The sequence below is a fragment of the Chanodichthys erythropterus genome, chromosome 10, assembly GCF_024489055.1.
Source record: "Chanodichthys erythropterus isolate Z2021 chromosome 10, ASM2448905v1, whole genome shotgun sequence".
NCBI lineage: Eukaryota > Metazoa > Chordata > Actinopteri > Cypriniformes > Xenocyprididae > Chanodichthys > Chanodichthys erythropterus.
In genome coordinates, this window is record NC_090230.1 from 42,798,737 (window position 1) to 42,822,927 (window position 24,191).

At 36.8% G+C, this 24,191-nt stretch overlaps 2 protein-coding genes across 4 annotated transcripts in view; one reads left to right on the top strand and one right to left on the bottom strand.

Annotated features, from left to right (window-relative positions):
* The window catches only part of opcml (opioid binding protein/cell adhesion molecule-like), a 98,876-nt gene extending 97,668 nt beyond the window's left edge, over window positions 1–1,208 (top strand). Inside the window, exons 6-7 of the mRNA XM_067399262.1 lie at window positions 693–844; window positions 1,105–1,208. Coding sequence (XP_067255363.1) covers window positions 693–844; window positions 1,105–1,208 — 256 coding nt within the window. The remainder of the gene's footprint in view (window positions 1–692; window positions 845–1,104) is intronic.
* A 13,084-nt stretch (window positions 1,209–14,292) lies between these two features.
* ntm (neurotrimin) overlaps window positions 14,293–24,191 on the bottom strand; it is a 413,623-nt gene continuing 403,724 nt past the window's right edge. For all 3 annotated transcript variants that reach the window (XM_067397811.1, XM_067397810.1, XM_067397809.1), the window contains one exon: window positions 14,293–16,477. In XM_067397811.1, the coding sequence (XP_067253912.1) occupies window positions 16,377–16,477 (101 nt within the window). In that variant the 3' untranslated portion in view covers window positions 14,293–16,376. The remainder of the gene's footprint in view (window positions 16,478–24,191) is intronic.

Sequence of the window (24,191 nt, forward strand, 5' to 3'; positions counted from 1 at the left end):
CCTCGTCTGGTATTGTTTAAAGCCCTTTGTAACTGCACTGAAACTGTAATTTTGACCTTCAACTGTCTAGAGGCCATTGAAGTCCACTATAAGGAGAATAATCCTGGAATGTTTTCATCAAAAACCTTAATTTATTTTTGACTGAAGAAAGAAAGACATCTTGGATGACATGGGGGTGAGTAAATTATCAGGACATTTTTATTTAAAAGTGGACCAATCCTTTAAGATCTTGATATAGGAACTGTTGTCAAGTAAGCTTCCCCCATTGCAAGCCTGTGTGCTCTCTAAACTGTCCAGGTGCTGCAATGCTCTCGCAGTTGACTACCGCCTTCCAACAACATTGCGTTAATAACAAACCTTCAGAAAATCAATTTTTGAAATGTGTGAATCGGTAGAATCACGATTCATATGTAAATCGATTTCCCCCTACCCCTACTAGCCATACTAGAAACTTCTAATCAGATGTGTTGAGGCAAGATGGATCTAAACTCTGCAGGACAGTAGCCCTCCAGGAGCGAGTTTGGACACCCCTGCACTAAGCCATGGCTCCGACAGAGCTAGTTAATTAAAAATATAAAAATATCTGTATTTGTTAGACATTTACGTCACATGCAGCTGTGTGCGAGGGAGCTGTATTTTAATTTGTGCCGTCACCCGTCCACATAATAACTCCTCTTAACACAATTTTCCAGACTCCTCAACGGGTTCAATGGGGTCAAGATCGAAAACAAGGGTAAACAGTCCATGCTAACATTCTTTAACGTCTCCGAAGAGGATTATGGGAACTACACCTGTGTGGCCATGAACACGCTGGGAATAACAAACGCCAGCATTATTTTGTACGGTAAGAGGCTACTTCTAATAACTAAATGCATGTTAATTTATGCATAAAACCCATGTCAAGTATCACTTGGCACAATCAACGAGCGCAATGTGTCAAATGTTTGCCTAATGCAATTACATCAGCTCTCGTCTAGTCACCCTGAGGCCTCCGCTAACTCTGACGACGTGTTCGCAACAATTTCTTTGAACAGCGGAATGCATGATGATGCACACGGTGGATGTTTGGGAGGTTGTTAACATGTAGGGTTTCTCTTTCCACAGGCCCCGGAGCGATACACGATGTGAACAACGCAGCCTTATCGCCAACCTGCTCATTCTTGCTTCTAACTCTCGTTTTAACCCTCTCGGTCCTCAGCAAGTTTTGATGCTAAAGCAGCGCGTCCGCTTCTCCGTCCAAACACAGACTCACAGTCCCACACACAGAGAAGGAGAGTACTTATTATCAGCATCATCATCATCATCTTTATCATTTAAATTGTTTTGCCTTATGCTTTGTTTCTGAAGGGAAGTGTCAGTGTGGGTTTATGGGTCTGTAATAACATGCTTTGGGATTTAAACGTGTTTTGAAACAGTGAACTGGACTGTGAATGGAGTCAGTTTGTTAGCTGGGTAGAAATAATAATAGAATCACTATCTGTGTCTCTCCAACCTTTTGTATGTGAAAAGAGAAGCAAAAATTCATGTAATCGTGAATAACTGATTGGTTTTTTGCTCAGTATTGAACAGTGTGAATTGAGGTAACTGATGTGTCCTGTTTTCCTGTAAAATAACATGATTTTCTTTCTTTTTTTAAATAATCGATACAAATGACAAACAGCAAAAAAGAAAGAAACAAAAAGCTTCAGTGTGCCCAGAAAGTATTTGGACACTTGAGTCGTGCTTAAAAATGTACGAATGTCAATAAACCAAGTGGCATTGACAAGCAAATTATCCCTTTCTCATAACAAAGTCACGTTTCTCACATTTCTCGCATTTCCATTCTTCCTAATTAATCCCCTTTAAAGATGGAGAATCCCCTTTATTTAGTGGAGATTTTTAGATATTTTATTAGTTATAGCTATATTTTAAAATGAAATGTATTCATGTGATGGCAAATTTGAATTTCCAGCAGCCATTACTTCAGTGATAATAATAATTGATTTATTTGATTCAATGAATTGTTATCTAATGCAATTACACGCCAAGTTAGGCTCAAATGTCCAAATACTTTTTGGGGACGCTGTATGTGATTATTTGATTTACTGTACATGTACAGATGTATGCAAAATACTGTTCACACACACACACACACACACACACACACAAGATCTATGCGTTCAATATAATATAGCACACGGTTCGTAAAAACATAGTGCATCCATCAATGCTCATCTACCATTAATGGTGTTCAAACGACAAAGGAATCACAAAGATAACCTGCACGTGTACTCGTACTGAGCTGACATAGTTACAAGCAGTAGGATAGACTCCTTACTTGGTCTAATACATTTTACGCTGCTCTTAGATATGTTTTTAGTGTAGACACAGACAATATGCCCTAATGTAAGCTACATAAATTCTGTTCCTCATATACCCTTTAGGTTGATCATAAATGTATACCAAATGGGACAGAGGAACTGATCTGAACAGGTTTGAATAGTCATTTCCTCTATAAAGTCCAAAGGGTGATTTAGTAAGTCTTGATATCCACAGGTCACATTTCATACAACCAAATGATATCAGTCATTGTATATTTTCTTGTAAATCCCTTTCCAGATACATTTGCGTTATTTTAAACTGATCGAATTTGCTTTGGACGATTCTACTGGAGTGTTTAAACTTCTTTCTCAGGTTTTCGGTGCTGAGTTTCTTTTAAGTGTGTATGATTTTGTATTCTTGAGTCTTGGTGAAGTAAATTTGAAAGAAGCCAAAACTGTTATCGCAAATGATATAATAAAAAAATGTTATTTCAATAACTTCACGAGAAGAAGAAAAAAAAAATCCCAGTAAGAGACACATTTCCTTGCGCATATCTGTGGGTGATAACCATCAATTTATCTGTGATCTTTAGCACTAATTTCCACACTAATATAATGTCATATAAATGTCAAATTGTGCATGTCTGAGCAGGTGAAAGAAAATGGTAATCTCGATTTCCATCTATTTCATATTCCATATCTTTCCTTTCATAAGTCTGCAGATTTAGCAGCCGCACTTTCTTACTCGTTACCCTACGAAGGCCGACCCGTCAACACGCTCATTAATGATTTTGGATACCTTCCAGAAACGTCCACTTATTAGTAGCTGCCAATGTACGAGAGCTTAAAAGAACCCGTAAGGAAATGCAGTCACAGTCACTCAACCCACACGACTAACTTTACAGTTCTAAAATGAGACCTTGTCCGTGAGGCGTCCGCACTCAGCTTCAGTGAGCACTGTCAACAGCGCTAGACAAACACACTGAAGAGGAATGATTCGATCCAAGGTCTGCCACATCACTGAGAAAATAAATATATGTCCTTTGAGTTGATTTCAAATGAGATTCCTGAACTCTAATTTAAAGGATGCTGCTCTGTGACCGACTGAATGGTTTTTGTGACTGACGTTTGCATGGTGGACTCTTGCAAAAGGTTCACATGCAATATCGCTCTTATGGATATCAGATCATGTCATGTGAACGCTTGAAGTTGAAATATTAATTGGACCTCATTGTGATCATGACATTCATATTAAGTACGACACTGTTCTTAACCATGCAGTATGTTAAAAATGCTGTATGTGAACAAAAAAATATATATGCAAATGAATATTTATCCTGGATTTATTTGATTGTTAAATATAAGGACGGTGTAATTGCGGAGATCAACACACCTTTTCCTTGTTAGCGTTGTGCCTTGCGTGCATTTAAAAAAAAAAAAATCGTGGTAGTGCAATCGAATAGATTCAGTATCGACCCTGGAAACTTCCGCTTGGGATGCATTTTTGTAAACAGCCGGCTCGGTTTTACTCATTTAATTATTTCAATGAAAATCCCAAAAAAATCATCTTTTGATAAGTATCATCAAACATCGGTATCTCAATTGTGTTTCGAGTGCCCAATGATTTCTGGTGAGTTTTGTAACAGGTTAAAGTACATTAATAGGTTGTACTGTAGATTATTGAAGTATAATTTTGGTATGTTGGTTAACTTTTTAAAACGCTAATATTGTGACGGTGAAGTCATTTGAACTGCTGGGATGATCGAGGGTGGCCGCAACAACCTTGACAGTGATCGGCAGTAGTGTACGTACATTACAGTATCTGAAATGGCATTGCAAACCCATTTAAGTTACAAACAGAATGTAATTGTTTTTCTTTCTTTTTTTTTATTGTTATATTTATATTTATTGTCATATGAAGGGAACAAAATAGCAAACATTCAATAATAGCACTCTGGATTTTTGCTGACCTGACCATGGTTATTTTAAAACTGCTGCAAGTATACATGGTACATCTAATCATAGCAACTGTGTTTCACCCCAAATATCTTGGCAAAAAGTATTTTGCCCTCCCAAACTGTATTGTATGTTTGTATTTATTTTTCTGACTGTCTCTATCTAGTTACGATTGTAAAGTGTATTATACCTTAACATTTGCAACACACAGCTCTCTCAATGTGCATGTACAGCCGTAGTTGTATTTTTCTTTTTTTACTATTGGAAAATGAGTACAAGACTGTTGTATGTGTTCTGTGTAATAAAGTTAAGAATATTTTCTTCTAGTTTGGAGTTGTTAGTTATGTAACGTACTGTCATCGAGTCTTTTAAATAGGAATGCACAATATATCGACACCATATAGTTGATATTGGATATTAAAGTATGCATTCTCATTTCCCCTATTTTTACATTTTTATTAGGTTACACTTTATTTTAAGGTGTCCTTGTTACAGTGCTGAGTAATGTAGGGTTAGGGTTAGGAATAGGGTTTGGTTTATAGTTATGTATTTAAATGTAACCGATAAGACATTAAAATAAAGTGTAATTTTAGATTACTTTTGTCATTTGTATTTTAGATTACCTTTCTCATCACTTCAAGTACATTATAATATTGTGATGTCTAAATTTACTTTTAGTTATAGTTATACTTGTAGCAGTTTAGTTTTATTACTTTATCAGCAATAATATGAAAATAATTATTGATTAGATCAGGATTTTTAAGTCAAATTTAAATATCACTGCATCCCTACACTGTAAAAAAAAAATCCCAGTAAAATTTACGGTAAAAAAACGACAGCTGTGGTTGCCAGAACTTTACCATAAAAAAATACAGTAGCAATGTAAAAAAAATAAAAAATCTGTTAAATTTACGGTAAAATAACGTATTTCATTTACTGATATAATGCTAATTTACCAAGCTAATGAAGTACTAATATCTGTTTTGTACCTTTATAATACACTGACAGTCACCAAACACAGTGGTGATAAGAATCACATGATGAATCAAAGTTCATCACAAGCAGATTTTCCAAAAGCAGAGAAAGACGACACTAACATATAGAAGGTGCACACAGTGTCATTCACACACACATGAAACACCATCATGGTAACATGCATGAAATTTTAAAAATGCAATAAACATTAATTTAACAACATTAGATGTAACATAAAACCCTAATGTACATAACTGATTAGAAAAAAATGAGAAAAACTAAGAAGAAACAGAGTTATTTCAACGAAAATATATCAAATGTGAAGTGTCATGCAGGGAATTGTGGGAATGTCAATTTACGTTTTTTCACTGTAAATTTTACAATTAATTGTTATTTTTCACTTCCAAAAACTGTGAATTTAACGGTATTTTACCGTAAAATTACATTAAATGTACCATTAGATCTATTACAGTTATTCACCGTATATAGTACGAAAACTTTCTGTAAACCAATTGACAGTTTTTCACCGCAGCATTTTTACAGTCTTTTACTGTTAAAATCACGCTCATTTTTTACTGTGTACATTTAATAGAGTGCAACAGTCAGGTTCAGGAAGTAAAACTCATTCAATTTCTCCATAGGGAAACCACAGACCTCAGACCTACTGTGAGCTATACGAAGTTGTTAATCGATAGTATTTGCTTCTGTTAAAGCCGTTAGCCCTTTATTTTTAAAAGTATTTTTATTTAAAAGTATGTATTATTATTTTAATATTCATGTTTAACAGCAGAATTTGTGGTGAAAACTACAGTACCCATGATGCTGTACAGAACATTCAGAGAATCAAAACGAGCAAAACAAGCTGAAAGATCTTGTCAGCTCTGGTGTATTCGAGTCAGTCTCCCTACACTCTCAAAATACTTAAATATTTAAATAATCTAAAATGTTTTTAAATAAATAAATCAGTCATTTTATATTTCTCCAGCATTTTTAATTTGATTTATGCTGTTCACAACGCTTCATGGCACTGTACTTTTTTCATCACTGAAGCCGTTAAGTACATAGTTTTGTCTGATTTTCGAATACTTTTTTGCTTCAAATTCAATTCACCTCAGCTGATTGGCTTGGTTCACGGCTTTATAGTGTTTTATAGAAAGACTTGTTTGAAATCCGTATGGGAGAAATGAATGGACACAATACTTCCGGAAACCAACAGCGCTAAAAAAGTGGTCGGGCACTATTGCACTCTATTAAGCAATAAAGGTCGAAGAGATCATATTATATTGTGAATATATTCATGACTTACCAATATAGCACAACCTTGAGTGCCTTATTGCTTTTATAAAAATGTTTTTATATATAATAAGGACACGCATTTTCATTAAAACTTTATTTTATTAAACACTATATCCTTTGGCTTGAAGATCCAGCAGCTGAAAAGTGAGCTCTGTTGGCCTCAGTGCTCTTGGCTCAGTGGTTTACATCTGCACAGAGCGGTTGACTTAATCCAGAGGCAGAAAAAAATGATTCTTGTAGTCTAATCAGAATGTAAAAAGTCATTTATTAACCACTGTACCCTAACTCTGTGGTTCAGTATTCCACAGAGCACTTTTAACAAGTTTACCAGTGTTGACATGCTGCATGTTTTAAAAGACAGTTTAACTCGCACATCTCTCCTCACACTGGCCCTGCTCTATTGACGATACGCTCATGGTTTGGCTGCAGTCCTAAAGATAATGCAGCCAAGAAATGTCATGTCAAGTTAATGTGGTCTGTACAAATGCTTATTTATTCACATATTTGTCTTTCCAAATAAGCAGCTCTCATGGCATGTTCCAGAGGGGCGCTCCTGGGCACTAAGATAAAGACGTCCACTAGGAGTACAGAAGGGATAAACAGAGCAGGCTTTTGTTTGCTTCAAGGGAGGTGATTGTCTACCTTCACCTCCAAGCATAAAAGGTGATCATTCCCTGGCTTCCATCTTTTGTTTTCATGTCGAACATTAATAGCCTGTAGACAAAGGATTGGCAAGAAATCGTCAAGTTGCGTAACGTTTTTCTCAGCTCCTCTACCCCCGTTTTAAAACTCGATGAATATTCAATTGTAACATCTGCCGTTTGTTCGTCGAAAGCCAAATTCTACTTGTGACATCTTCCCACCATTTTTCTTGAAATGCTAGTTCATTCTTTTAATACCCATAGCTATATTCTCATGGTACAGTAGGATTATGGTAATTTCTGTATAGGCATTTAGCTACATAAAAGTTGTTAAACACCATTGTTAAATACCTTTAGTGACAACATCTCCCAAGAGCAGGAGCACTGTATGGGGTAGGTTGTCACAATGGGAACCTGCCATTAAATAAACTATTATAGACAAAATTGGTGCTATATAGCACTAAAAGTGGTTCATTGGCTTGTAATCATAGGGGAACCACTTTAAGTGCTATATAGCAGCTTTGTCAAAAGAGTTGATTGAAAACTTTACAGAATTCTTCAATCACAAAACATCAAGTTATATCCTAATTATTTGACTACATAACACAAAACTGTAAATATGTGAATATCACAAAGTGATTGGCTTCACAATTTCTCTCAACCTCCAATTGTATTCCTCCTTCCACAAAATTCAAACTGCAACTTACAGATCTCAGTGTCCGAACTGTCTTGTTGCATCCCACCTCCACCACATTCTCCACCTTCGATTTTAGGTATGTTAATCCACTCACTTATGTTTGCTATGACCACAAACTTTTATGCTTTTCTGAGGTCAAAAAGTCTTGTGTGGGGGCCCTGCAGTATTTCCTTATGGGGGCCTTGGGGGCAAAAAGATTGAGAATCACGTTATCTTCAGGAAATACACTGTATTTTAATTTTTCATATTTTAATCATTTCCCCAACTAAACTAAGAGAAGTTAGAGAACCTTTAAAGCGCTATACAGGGGCTTAACGGTTTCTTTGTATGGCGATGGTGCTATTCAGCACCTCAACCACCCCAAAGAACTGCTGAAGAACCATACTCGGCTTAGCAGGTTCTTTATACAGTAGTGGTGCTATATAGCACCTCAACCACCTCGAATATGTGTGTGTGTGTGTGTGTGTGTGTGTGTATATGTTTTCATATAATTAGTAAAAGATTTAGTACAATATTACAAATAAACAAAGATTTACAAGATTTAAAACATATAATGGTCTAAACTGAAATATACAAAAATCTTGTCTCCAGAACACAGATCAATCTTTCATTTGAAAAACTTCATTTTGTAGGTCTCTCTTTCCTGAATGTGCCAAAATGACAATGAAGGAAGTTTAGTTTGAAGAAAAAAACTCAAGGCAGCTTTGAATTAGATTTTTTTGTGACATTCAAAAAACGCTACTAGTGAAAACAAGGTTCCCTTTCGTGGGAACTATCGACGCTACGTCAATGACGTGATGGGAACCCTCTGCATTTTATGTTCGTGAAGCACCTCTGTATCCAACCAATGAGAAGATGTGACGTCAGAGGCGGGTGACGTCACGGACCAGGAAACTATAAAGCATACCCAGAAACAGAGAACGCCAGCTTCTGTTGTCTTCAGCAAGCGCTATCTGTATCTTGTCTGTCTTATTTACTGTTGTTTGTCCCTGCACATTGCATACACTCATCTCTTCGTCTGAGGACAAGAGTTTCACAGTCACAAAATAAGACATATATATATATATATATATATATATATAAATGGCGGAAAAGCAGCAAAACTTTACTAAGTGTGTTCCTCCCTGTCCGCGCTTCATTACGGACGGGGATACACACGATATGTGTGTAAAATGCCTGGGAGTTGAGCACGCACAGGCAGCTCTCGAGGGAGCTGTCTGTGTGCACTGCTAGCGGCTCACTCTCAGAGTGCTGCGTTCACGCCGGGCGCTCTTTGAGGAGGGCGCCGCGGCGAGTGTTGCGTCCAATGCTATTACTATTGGCCTTCTGCACATGAGACCCTTACAGTGGTGGCTCAGGACCAAGGGGTTTTCCCCGAGGGGAAATCCTTTTCGCATGATCAAAGTCACGCGGCGATGCCTTCGTGCTCTGGTCATGTGGAAAAAGCCTTGGTTCCTGTCCCAAGGACCCGTGATGGGAACTCCTCGTCGTCGCGTAATGCTAACGACAGATGCTTCCCTCACGGGCTGGGGGGCGATCATGAGTGGTCGCTCAGCTCAGGGTCTCTGGGAGGACCACCAGCTCTCCTGGCACATAAATCGGCTGGAGATGATGGCGGTGTTTCTAGCTCTAAAACACTTCCTCCCAGACCTGAGGGGAAACCATGTGTTGGTCCGCACGGACAACACTACGGTGGTCTCATATATCAACCACCAGGGGGGCTTGCGGTCTCGCCTGCTATGCAATTTGGTCAGCCGCATCCTCCTGTGGGCCCAGGGGAAACTCCTTTCACTGAAAGCGGCATATATTCCCGGGCGGTTGAATGTGGGAGCAGACACCCTGTCGAGGCAGGGCGTGAGGCCGGGGGAATGGAAACTCCACACCGAGGTGGTGGAGTTGATATGGAAAGTCTACGGACGAGCTCAAGTCGATCTATTTGCCACAGAGGAGTCAACTCAGTGCCCTCTGTGGTACTCTCTGGAGCACCCAGCACCCCTAGGGCTGGATGCTATGCTACAGACGTGGCCGAGGCTACGTCTGTACGCATTCCCCCCAGTCTCGTTGCTCCCGGGAGTTCTGGACAAGGTTCGCCAGGAAAGGGCCGACATAATACTGGTGGCTCCTTACTGGCCGACAAGAATATGGTTTGCGGACCTAATATCTCTCCTTCACGGCTCTCCAATGGAGCTTCCTCTCAGACAGGACCTCCTGTCTCAAGCAGGCGGCACGATTCTCCATCCCCGCCCAGAAATGTGGAAGCTATGGGCCTGGCCTCTGAGGGGGCAAGGCTCATAGAATCTGGTCTCCCACCCGAGGTTGTGGAGACCATCCTTCAATCCAGAGCTCCCTCCACGAGGAAGCTGTATATGTACAAGTGGAAACTGTTCGCCACATGGTGTGGCCAGCGTAATATGGACCCCGTCCACTCTCCTATTAGCTGTGTGCTACAATTCCTTCAGGAAAAATTTTCAGAAGGCTTAACCCCTTCAACATTGAAGGTATATATTGCAGCCATCTCGGCTTATCATAACCCTGTAGGGGGCTCCTCGGTGGGTCGAGACCCCCTAGTCATACGCTTCCTCCGTGGTGCACTGAGGTTGAGGCCTGCGGTGCGCACAAAAACTCCGACCTGGGACTTATCTATTGTGCTCCAAGGGTTAGCTGAGGCTCCCTTCGAACCAATAGAAGAAGTGTCAGATAAATTTCTAACACTAAAAAGTCTTTCTGTTGGCAATTTCTTCCTTGAAAAGGATTGGTGATTTGCAAGCACTGTCAGTTGCTCCATCATGCTTAGAATTTGCGCCTGGTATGATCAAGGCTTTCTTACATACTAGACCGGGCTACGTGCCAAAGGTCCCCACTAGAGTCCCAGGTCCCATTGTACTGGAGGCTTTCTGTCCTCCACCATTTGAAAATCAGGATCAGGAAAAACGTAATCTGCTTTGCCCTGTGAGGGCGCTGGATGCCTACACCCACAGAGCTGCCCTGTGGAGAAAAACAGATCAATTATTTGTATGTTACGGGTCCCCTAGAAGAGGGGGCCCAGCATCCAAGCAGAGGATGAGCAAGTGGGTGGTCGAGGCCATCTCACTTGCATATAAAGCAGTGGGACAGCCATGTCCCTTAGCCGTTAGAGCTCATTCTACAAGAGGTATGGCCGCTTCTAAAGCTCTTCTGTCAGGAGTGTCTCTGGACGACATATGTGGTGCAGCTGGATGGTCATCCCAGCACACTTTCATCAGATTTTATAATCTTAATATAAGTTCTACTCCAGGTTCCTTGGTCTTGCAAGATAGCAGCCAGGCACTTGAAGATACGGCGTAGTTGGGACAGCGTTCCCATCACGTCATTGACGTAGCGTCGATAGTTCCCACGAAAGGGAACGTCTCGGGTTACGAGTGTAACCCCTGTTCCCTGAGTAAGGGAACGAGACGCTACGTCGCGTTGCCGTACCTCCTTCATACCTGGAGCGCTTTGCTTCAGACATATTCCAGAAGCTGGCGTTCTCTGTTTCTGGGTATGCTTTATAGTTTCCTGGTCCGTGACGTCACCCGCCTCTGACGTCACATCTTCTCATTGGTTGGATACAGAGGTGCTTCACGAACACAAAATGCAGAGGGTTCCCATCACGTCATTGACGTAGCGTCTCGTTCCCTTACTCAGGGAACAGGGGTTACACTCGTAACCCGAGACGATTTGTTCAGTTTTGACTAAAATCCTCATACAGTCTAGAAAATAATGTTTTGGCTCTACAAAAACAAAACAAACAAACCAAAAAAGAACAGTTTGCATCAAATTTTTCGAGTTAGACAACTTTGAGTGAATTTAGGTTCAACCAACAAGCTACATTGTGTTAGAGGTACATAAACACATACTTTTAAGTTAATTACTCAAAAAATTAAGTCGCTCCAACAACCAGAGTTGTAGCCCTGCAACCAATTAGGCATAATCTTATATATTTCAATTCAAATCCACAGCTATCATAACACATGCTAAATGGAACTTATTTAACATGTATATTTAATAAACAAGTAAGAAATCACTTGTCACTGGCATTAGCGCAGTCATTGCTTATAGAGTAAAAAAATCTGTTCAGCACAATGGTAACCACACAAACTTCAGAAACTCTTTTAAATGTCAAACAAAACAGCATTAAACACTAACAGGTCTTTCCCTTCACTAAAAACAAATAAATTAACACTTCATTTCAACATTTATTCTCCTTATCCAGTCCTATGCAAAGCATGCTGGGAACTAGAAATCCACTGCCTAATTTCTGAAGTTATTAAGACATTATTCATTAAGTTACTATAAAAAAAAAAGTTTGAGTTTAAATTACAGATGATATTAAGTTGATGTAATCAACATTATTATGTAAACAGAACTCAACAAATTAATGTTTGTAGCTTAAAAGGTTTAATTAAAACAATAATTTAGAATTTTTAACTTGCAAGCATGCATTAATTTAAGTCCTGTTAGAGTGTAGTTTCTTACAATAGAAATTCTTGTGACAACTAGCCCTGGTCTTTCCTGAATAAAACTCCACGCATTCCTCCATCTAACTTTATATTTTGTGGCCGTCATTCTCTTTCAGATATGTAAAGCTGATCCTGCTGTTTACCTACTTTTTCAACTGTCTCTCACCGCTATTCTAATTGTCTTCCATACTGGCATGTTTGTCACCTGGTGCCTCTCTAACTAGCAGCAGCGAGTGACACTACAGCCAATCATTTACAATGAACAATCAAGCAAGAAAAAAAAAAAAAAAAGACAGTGAAATGTGAGTCTTTAATTAAGAGTCTACACCGAAGCCTTTCTTAAATTCAATCACAGACAGCTCTCGTGTCACTGTTAGAATGGATCTCACAGCTTCATTCTCAACCTCAGCACTTAGAGCTCATGTGCATCACTCCCACAGGCTGTCTGTCAAATCTCTTTAAAACACTTACAATACTGACACCTCTATCCTTAACCAGAACACAAGTGGAGGATCGAGATGGTGCTTAAGTGCTCCCAGAATCTGGGCTTTGAATTATTGATTTGGAATCAGCCTGCTCTGGTGTGGATTTGCCTTGGTTTCAACGAGTTTTCATTTTTCAAGTGGATAAACAAGTGATCATAACATACATTTAGGCAAGAATCTGAAATATACATACACTACCGTTCAAAAGTTTGGGGTCGGTAGGATTTTAATTGTATTTTTTTTAAAAAAGTCTCTTTTGCTTACCAAGGCTTCATTTATCAAAATATAGTAAAAACAGTAATATTAGGGAATAATATTATAGTTTAACATAACACAACCAATATTTTGAAATGTAATTTATTCCTGTGAGTTTTCAGCATCATTACTCCAGTGTCATATGATCCTTCAGAAATCATTCTAAAATGATGATTTGGTGCTCAAGAATTCTGGTGTTCATTCCTTATTATTTTCAGTGTTGAGTCGTGCTCGACAGTGATACTTTTTTTTTTTTTTTTTTTTTTTTAGGATTCTGTGATGAATAGAAAGTTTTATTTTTATTTTATTTTACTGTCACATTTGATTAATTTAATGATAAATGTAAATATTAATTTATCAAAAATAAATAAGAAAAAACATATTGTCCCCAAACTTTTGAATGGCTACATGTATGATTTCCCTCCCTGGCGCTTCTGTTCTTAAACTGCTCTGCGGTTTTGCATTTGGTAAGTTTTGCTTTAATTCCACATGTTCCAGATGTTTTTATTCCAGATGTCACTGTGACAACTTAAACCACAGTGTGACAACATGTTCTGATACTGGGTCAGCAATTACAGTGGAAATGTTCAATGGCTTTATTATTATTATTATTATTATGATTTATTTTTCCTGTCGGTACCTGAGGTATCTGCCTATATAGAAATGAAGAATATAAACCCTGAGAAATATTTAGGTAAAAATGTTGACAGTCAGCTCAGGTAACTTTCTCCTATAACACTGTTCAAACTGACATTTTCTGGTTCCATTATACTCTGGTGCAAAGTGGCACAAGACATTCATGCAAGCAGTGACCTTGAATTTAAATAAAAAGGAGACCATATGGCCATTCAGATAGGCCAGAGACATGACAGTTAATTATCCATCTATACGTATATATACTGTATACATATGTGTGTGTGTATATACATTATATATATATATATATATATATATATATATATATATATATATATATATATATATATGTGAAACCAGGATTTCTTAAGAATTACAATTAGACTGCAGACCAATTCTATTTAGATACAACATTTTATTATTGTAAGTCTTAAATATGAACACACCATCGCCATTAAAGGAAAAACATATGACGAAACAATTTCTTTACAGTACAAGGAGTTAAAATACTAGATTTGTTCCTCTCCAGGGAACCACTAGAGATCAGCGGAACAAAATTAACTTCTCCAGGCTGGTTGTTTTAATGGTTGAATGGTGGGATTAAAAAAAAAAAAAAGTAAATTCTTTGCACCAAGTTGGACAAACATATGAATTGCATTACAGCCATGCACAGACAAGCCCTGTGTTTCTGTTAATACAGTGCATCGATTGATCGCCCTCTCTTTGATCATTCTTGATCCAAACTCTGTCTTCCTCGGAGGAAATCACAGACATTATTAGGAGGTGCTTCTTTTTGTGGTTTCAAATTTCAATTTAATCATAAAAGTGTGGATTTCTGACTTGTCAGGTTAATCTCACTGATCTGTCTAGATGTGAAATATGTGGACTGTTCTTAGTCTGGTTGTGTTCCCTATATCTTATCAAAAATAAACAAAATGAAAAATGAAACCATAATGTTGAATAATACACTTTTGGGGCAAGAACACGCACTGTCACCCATTAAACTTTGCACACACATGACATTTCCTTTCATTAACATACAACTTGTGCTTACAATCCACTGATTTGTATCTGATATGTGGTTTTAAAAACATGATATTTAAAGGGATAGCTCATCCAAAAATGTCTGTCAACATAATCAGCTAAATAAGCAATACTTATTTATGATTAGTCAATCTCAGACTTCCATGGTCATTTTTTTATTTTTATTTATTTTGGAGTGCCATGAAGGTGAATAAATGATGACAATTTTGATCTTTGTCTGAACTATTCCTTTAACCACATTGGAGATAAAATGGAAACATTAGGCATATATCCTATCAAACATTGCAACAAAACAGAAGAAAATCTTAATATGGATTTGAGGTCAACCAACACCTTAATACTGCGATGGTAAGTTTCAGAAAGGATTCAAATCAAATCCCCCCCCACAGAATACGGATGGTAACAGGACATCTGCTCATGATGAGATGACGGACAAATGAGTCGCATCGGCTTCTTCCAAAAGCACAATATTTAGACATCAGATTTCACAATGAGTAACTGCAATGAGCTTGTATCTACTATAACCCTTTGAGAAATAAATTACACAGCTTCTGAAAAAGGGAATAACAAAAATAGAAAACGTTGCATTGTATTAAACAGGTTCACAATTTTAGTAAAAACAAGTGTGCATATTTTCCCTTTGTACAAGTTGGATATATGCATACATACAGAGATGTTAGCAGGAACGACGACAAGAAGTGTTTAAATAAAGAACATTTAAGTGCCCGGTTTGGTTCGTATAACTCAAAATATGGACAAAATGAAACAAAAAGCCATTTGAAAAACTGCCACGGTGATAAAAAAAATTACTTGATGTCAACAGGTATTAGCAGAATGCTCTTTGGGCTCTCAAGAATGGATCCAATAACCTGATGTCATCCCATATATACTAACACGACTCCAACATCTGATTTATTCCTTTGCGGTGCAAATAAATCATTTTATAGAGCTTTCGGTTCTGCATAGTCCAACTGTGTCGTTCTGTTCATCAAAACATAATCAAAATAAAACATACTGATATGTACCGCATTGTTTTCAGTTGTGTGTGTTAAACGCTAAAATGCAGATTAGGAGTACTCAAAATGATATATGATGTGAATATTACAGAGCTAAAACGTGTCTTTTTTGCTGCTTATTTTGATTGGCTGTACAGTTATGATACAGTAAAAATATATCGACAACTCAAAAAAAGAAAAAGAAAAAAAAAAAAGACATATGCCCTTCCATATCGCATGCCTCTGACTTGAAATAATTATTCAGTTTTCTATATGAATTCTTAAGGGGTTACAGAGTTAAATTAAAATGACAGTCACAAAAATAAATAAAATTAAATATTTAAAATTAGACATGCCTCTCTGTCATTTGCTTTTATGGAATACAAAGCTGTATTCGTTGGGGCAAAACAGTGTGGTAATTAGCAATGTAAGAGAAGTTACATTATTAAACTCTATTATAAACAAAAGAAATGCATGATTACTTTATTAAAAGGAAGTACTTGGGTACCCCATGCACATTTTCAGGCATTTTTGGTAACCCATGCACGATTTGTGACTCCAGGATGAGAGTGATGTCACACGAACATCGATTTTTATCCACTGAAAACATCTTCGGCATCAAAACTTGAGCAAGAGTTGTAGAAGTACGATGAGAAGTAGACAGGTGGGCGTGAAGACCGTTGACGTGCCGCTGTTGCCATCCTGAACTGCTCCGGGTCCTAAAGCATTGAAAAGATTCACACGTGTCAGGAAAAAGCGCTCAGGTCTCCAACTGTGCTGTAAACTGCCTCGTCTTTATTCTTGAGACTGTAACGTCGCTGAACTCTCATGTAGGGCGCTCACCTACGCATCTGCACTACTGATTTGATGTTACTTCCTCAATATGATCTTTTCTTCTTTTTGAAGGTGTCAGCTGTCAGCATTTTCTAGGTATACAGCACTAAACCTCTATTTTCTAGTCAAGCAATTCTTGTTAAAATCTGTGTTAGTATATTATAGCAACTCCTCTTTGTTGATGAGTTTGTAGTGATTAGTAGTTGAGTACTGTATTTAGTAGCTCGTGTATCACAAACCTTCCCACAAATCATTGTTTTCAAAGGCTGTGCACTTTAAATCGGATGAAGTCATTTCTAAAACAGAAGTCGTCTCCACTAGAAGAGAGATTATATAACAAAACACTTTATAGAAATACAGAACATGCAATATGAACTCAAAAAGATTAAGTAAATAATTTCCATTGTTGCTGTTAGGCAAATTAGATATTTTTGCCTAAAAATATTCATCAAGTCAAGCTAGAGTATTTCTGGCATGGTTCTGCTGTGGTGCCGGGTCATCTAACTGGGACGGAAGCGCTCCAGATTGGAAGATTAACATCTAAGCGAGGGTCTTTAGTGGTCACATTTGTATCGTAGGAGCATCTGTTCTCTTCATTTCAAACCAGCACATCCCGTCTCCCTGCGCTCACACCATTATTACCCTACTGTACCGCGCATCCTTGACCAGTCAACCACTGAGGTCAGCCGTAATTGCGGTTGATTATAAACAAGCTAATCACTGAAGGTTCAGTTTGACCATATTACTAAGGGCAGACGAGTAAAATAAGGCGCGAGGACAAATGTGTGACTGTCATAGTAAAAAAAATGAGAAAGTATGAATTACTGTAACTGCGCTCATCTGATGAAAACTATTGCACTTGTATTCTGAGATGACATAATATTAAAATAATAATGATAAGTAAAAATACAAAAAGCAACAGTTACATGGGTGAATCTCACGAAACCTGTCAAGAATATGATCCTAAAATCAATTTTTTTTTTGTATGAAAAAAATAAGCAAAAACTAGTTTTTAAATAAATAAATATTATTATTATTATTATTACCACCATTCAAAAGTTTACAGGCAGTAAGATTTAAAAATAAATAAATAAATAAAAAAATGAAATAATACTTTGATTCTGCAAGTTTGCAATAGATTGATCAAATGACTTTTACATTTTACAAAAACCTATTTTCAAATAAATTCTGCCCTCTTGAACTTTCATCAAAGAAATGTTTCCACAATAATTAATCAACACAACTGTTTTCAACATTGATAATAATAAGAAATGTCACTTGAATACCAAATCAGCATATATGAATGATTTCTGAAGGATCATGTGACACTGAAGCCTGGAGTAATGATGCTGAAAATACAGCTTTCATCACTGGAATAAAATACGTTTGAAAATATACTAAATTAGAAAACAGTTGTTTTAAATTGTAATGATATATCACAATATTACAGTTTTTTTTATTTTTTTTTATTACATAAATCCAGCCTTGGTGATATATATATAAACTTACCAACCCCTTTTGACTTTTGAACAGTAGTATATAGATCTTAATGGTTCTATATAAAATGCAAAATACACTTTCTTATATTTTCATTTTGATTTTATGGTAAAAGCTGACCTGGATATGGTTTTGTGAGATTCAGCTCTGTATTATGGTTTAGCAGGAGACATGTGGCTAGTTCTAGTCTTTGGTTTGTTACCTTGTCAAGAGCTTGGGACAGTCAAACAATCTCATTAAAACAAACATATGGTAATAACATCTAACGTGCAATACACACTCTTTCTGACCTCCACTTTTCATCGAAATATACTGTATGTGTATATATATTTAGGGGTTGCACCGACTACTCAGTTAGACTTCAGCTGCATTTGTTCAATAGAGTGCAACAGCCGGGTTCCACAAGTAAAAATCCCATTCATTTTCTCCATAGAGAAATTGATTTTTTTTTTTTTTTTTTTGAACATATAAACCTTTCAAGCCAGACCTACCAAGCACTCCAAGGATGTTACAGTAAGTGATAAAATATGTACCAGTGTAGGCAACAAGTCAGTGTGATTCAGCCTAATTTAAAAACATAATACTAATATTAATAAAATCATGTTTGATAGTCAATTTCCCAATGAAGAACTACATTACTCACGATCCTCCTTGGATCTAACCATTATAAAGTATGGTTACCATGGAAATGAGATCCATTGCAAAAGATCTGATTAACAACCACCCACTTCCATGTAGAACTGCGAATGACTTAATGAAGTATTAAACACACTCAAAAAATTATTTATTGAAAAAAGTTAATAGAATTTTATGCTTAAAACTATTCACTAATTAAAGGGGCTATATGTAAGAAATTTCATGAATTAATGTTTTTTTATTGCCAATGTGTGAACAGCTTGTAATTAATCCTTAAAAGTGAGAGCTTCCCCGACTTCCTAGGTTGTCTATGAAAGCCTATAGACTGATTTTTATGTGAAGGACTCTGCCATTTTTGCTAATGTCAATGAGTCATGCAAAGAAATTATATTAAAGGATTAGTCCACTAAGGTTTTTGATTATTCTCCTTATAGTGGATTTCAATGGCCTCCAGATGGTTGAAGGTCAAAATTACAGTTTCAGTGCAGCTTCAAAGGGCTTTAAACAATGCCAGACGAGGAATAAGGGTCTTATCTAGTGAAATGATCAGTCATTTTCAGAAAAAATACAACTGTATATGCTTTATAAACAAAAAATGGGGTGAGTAAATTATCAGGAAAAGTTTATTTAAAAGTGGACTAATCCTTTAATTTCAATCTACAGTCTCACATAGCCAGATCTATAGTCTCAATTACACTTTATAATCAAACAATCATAACAGTGTAATTTTAATGACCTCATCTGTCAACATGATGCCGGTAAATGACAGAGCTGGTGCAAACATATCCACATCGCTATAAACAGATGCTTTCTTAAAGGGATAGTTCACCCAAAAATGAAAATTTGATGTTTATCTGCTTACCCCCAGGGCATCCAAGATGTAGGTGACTTTGTTTCTTCAGTAGAACACAAACTCCAACCGTTGCCGCCTGTCAGTTGTAAAAATGCATGGCAATGGACATAGTGGTGTATTAGAGGTAAAAAATTATATAAATACTTTTCGGTTTCTCACACAAAACAATCGTTTTGTGTCTTAGGACATCAATGTCACGAGCCACAGGGTTCAATTTGGATTTGTCTGTGCATGCTTTTTTTTTTTTTACTCTTATAGTCGAAGTTCCCATTGCCATGCATTATACAACTGACAGACCGAAACAGTTGGAGTTAAAAATCATCATTTGTGTTCTACTGAAGAAACAAAGTCACCTACATCTTGGATGTCCTAGGTGTAAGCAAATAAACATCAAATTTTCATTTTTGGGTGAACTAATCCTTTAAATACTGCTTTCCTGCTGTAATTTTTTGTTGTGTGCTTTTCATATTTACATATTCTTCTAATTGTCACTCTGAGCAGCGTGGACGGCGTCAGGATGTTCATTAACAGTACTTCTTTTTAACCCTAAGCGAAGAATGAAAATGAGAACTTTGTTGTTAGTATTTTGGGGCATTGAATCATATTCAGTCTCTTGTATGTTACATGCGCACGAGTGGTTGCAGTTCGCTTAAATGTCACCAGGGTCGCTAATAACAAGGTTTCTGAATTCTACATATAGCCCCTTTAATTTTAAAAAGATTGTGTTTTCATGGGTTATATAGATCATATAAAAGGTGCACTACTGTTATTGTCTTAGATTTTCAAACACTTTTTTTTTGCTTGAATCACCATTGCAATATTTGATTTAATCTCAGAGCTGGTCAGTTTGGTTCATGTCTTTAAACTCTTGATTGATTAACTTTCTGAAATCCCTAGGAAGAGAATGACTGAGGTGAACACTTCTGGAACCAAGACCACTGAAATAATTGTCTGTCACAGACTGTAACATCATGTGCAAATTATGTACATAAAATTCTGTTTCAAGTATCGTGTACCATCGTTATCCTACACACATTGCGCTGAACACTGTCCAGAAACTGACAGAAACTATAAGCGAGTGTGAGGTATTTTATACCCCGTTCAACACAACACAAGCAGCATGATTCTGGCAGTAGAGATATTGCACACATCATCTCAGTGGCATGGGATATATTCTTGTTACTGAATGTCTACACAGCAAAGACATCGCGCAGTACACAGTGTAGGCAACTTCACTTATTAAAATAAAAGCAATCTGTTTTGTTTCTACAGTGTAGATATGGTATTTGGCATGATATATTTGGACTGCTGATGGCATGTGGCGAGTCATAGCGTACAACACAGACTAGTCTACTACTTTTCTTGCCAAATAGTCAATTAAAAAAGTAGTCACGCAACCCCTAGTATATACATATACACAAACAGATGTAAAGTTTAATTAGTTTAATTTATTGAACAAGATTTTTTTACACTCTTGGTGAGAACAGATATTTACAGAGCCTCTAAAAGGACATGGTAATAGAAAAAAATATGAGATGGGAGGATAAGCTCACAAAGAACTCAAAAGTTTTGCTAGCGAACGCAAAGTTTCTCAGGGGAACACACAACATTTATAGCTGTCAATGCTATGTCAATGCTGCAAAAGCTATCATTTTTTCTCCCATCTCATGATATTTTTTTACCATCACCATGTCCCTTTAGAAGCTTTGTAGATATTTGATTACTTTCCCTTTTTTGTTTCATGTTTGGTGTGAAAGATCAGAGAGCCCCAATATTCAGTCCCAACAAAACAAACGTTATGTCATGGCATTAGTATGGGTGTCTATTAAATCCTTCTCTTTGATGGGCCTTTTAGACTGAAGTCTAATTTCCCCTGGATTTAGGAGAGTATGGTAGACTTTCTTTAGGGACAGCTATCCAATTATTCTGCAGCCACAGCTTAGAGTAAATCCTGCACAAGTGTAATTATACTAATGTGAGGTTCTCACAATCAAATTCAATGCAATTAATGACTCTCCGGAGAGGACATGGTTACCAATCCCACGCTTTTTTTTAGGCCAGAGAGTGGAGAAAAGTTGGTCAGGACAAGATTTCTATTCTTGGCAGAGAAGAAAGATTAAAGGACAATACAAGGACAAATCAGTAACAACCATCAACAACATATGCAGGTGAGAAATGACCCCTTACAAAAAAGTAGGAAAGACCAGAGGCAATTATAACACACTAGATGTCTTCAATCACAAGCAAGTTAGAGTGATATATATTCAGCATATGCTTGGTAAAGACTCTCAATGCCACAAAAACGTGCAATGGTTTGACAGAAAAATAAAAAGATGTTGAGGTTAAAAGGAGAATGTATTTTTTTTCAAGTAATTATTTTATTGAGAGACTGTAAGTAAACACATGCTTTTTGCTCAATTTCACATTTTATCTCAACTCTGCAATCAAGTAATCCTTGTTATAAAAAAACTGTGGGACTGAATTAAAAGGTTTAATCTTTTAAAGGTGCCCAAGAATGCTTTTTCACAAGATGCAATATAAGTCTAGGGTGTCTCCTGAATGTGTCTGTGAAGTTTCAGCTCAAAATACCCCATAGATTTTTTTAAATAAATTTTTTTTAACTGCCTATTTTGGGGCATCATTAAATATACACTGATTTTGGCAGCGCGCCGCCCCTTAAATTCGCCTGCTCCCTGCCACACGAGCTCTCGACTATATTACAGTGCATTTACAAAGTTCACACAGCTAATATAACCCTCAAATGGATCTTTACAAGATGTTCGTCATGCATGCTGTATGCATGCTTCGAATTATGTGAGTAAAGTATTTATTTTGATGTTTACGTTTGATTCTGTATGAGTTTGAGGCTATATGCTCTGTGGCTAACGGCTAATGCTACACTGTTGGAGAGATTTATAAAGACTGAAGTTGTGTCTTTGCATTATACAGACTGCATGTGTTTAAAAATGAAAATAGCGATGGCTCTTGTTTCCGTGAATACAGTAAGAAACGATGGTAACTTTAACCACATTTAAGTACATTAGCAACATGCTAACGAAACATTTAGAAAGACAATTTACAAATATCACTAAAAATATCAAGATATCATGGATCATGTCAGTTATTATTGCTCCATCTGCCATTTTTCGCTGTTGTTCTTGCTTGCTTACCTTGTCTGTGCACAGATCCAGATGGTAATACTGCCTTTCCTTGTGTAATGCCTTGAACATGGGCTGGCATATATGCAAATATTGGGGTCGTACATATTAATGATCCTGACTGTTACGTAACAGTCGGTGTTATGTTGAGATCCGTGTGTTTTCCGGAAGTCTTTTAAACAATTGAGATTAATTGAGAACAATTGTTATTCAACTATGCCGAGGTAAATTCAAATTTTGATTCTAGGGCACCTTTAAACATGTAATGAATATTATTTCTATCTAAGTTAAAGTTGTTCTTGAATTAGCAGATAAGAAGTAGTTTTAGTAAAAAATATTTTAAATAATATAGGTCTCACTTTGACCTTTGCTTTAAACATAATATTCAACACAGCTAAAAGAATCAGTACCATTTAATATGCAAACTATTATAAAACTGTATTATGTATTAAATCAATGGCAAATTTTAGATTTATTGGTTAATCTCAAAGTGTGCTGTTATAACTGCAATTTTAACATGACTTCTTGTCTGAAATGTAATATGATCTTTCACAATGCAAGAGTATTAATGGTAGTATTCATGTTAGTGCAGTTTTTATATCAAAAATATGGAAAAATTTGTAGAAAAAGTAAAGAATAAAATGTAAAAAAGTTAACCCCGGTCTCTCCTACTGTCTGTGGCAGTACCATAGTATATTGAGTTGAAATATACCATGGTACTATACGATTTATGTACCATAAACCATTGTGTATTACCGTGGTTATTATCTCCAGGTAAGACCATGACACTTTTTTGTAAGGGGCAAATGTACATTTAAGGAAAAAATAAAAATTCTGTCATCATTTCACCCTCATGTCATTCCAAACCTGACTTTCTTCTGTGGAATAATACACTGTTCATTCTTTTCCATGCTACTATAATGATCAGGGACTGAAGCTTTCAGGCTTCAAAAAGGATGCAAAAGTACCATAAAAGTATCATGGTGCATGTGTTCATATTTAAAGTGTTTTAAAGTCAAATGATAGATCTGCGTGAGGAACAGAATGAAACTGAACTGATAATCTTCACCTTCATTGAGCTGTTAATCACTGCAACTAGATCACTGTGTCAGTGAGTTAATCTTGAGGTCCAATTCAAATGAATCATTCAGGCTGAATTTGTGAATCGAATCAAATGATTCATAAGAAAAATATGACTCAAAAGAATGATTTTGGCCATTACTAATGCTTTCAAACTATGGTGTGACTTCAGAAGTCTTGGACTACAGCATTTTTAGGATATTTTCATAATGTTTTTTTTGTATTCTTTTTGAAGCTTGAAAGCTCCATTCCCTGTTCATTGTAATTGCATGGACTAGAGAACGGTATTTCACTTTCTTTTTCTGTTCTGTGGAACACAGTATGAGTGCAAGTAAATGATGACAATTTTCCCTTAAGTACATTCCTCATCAACTG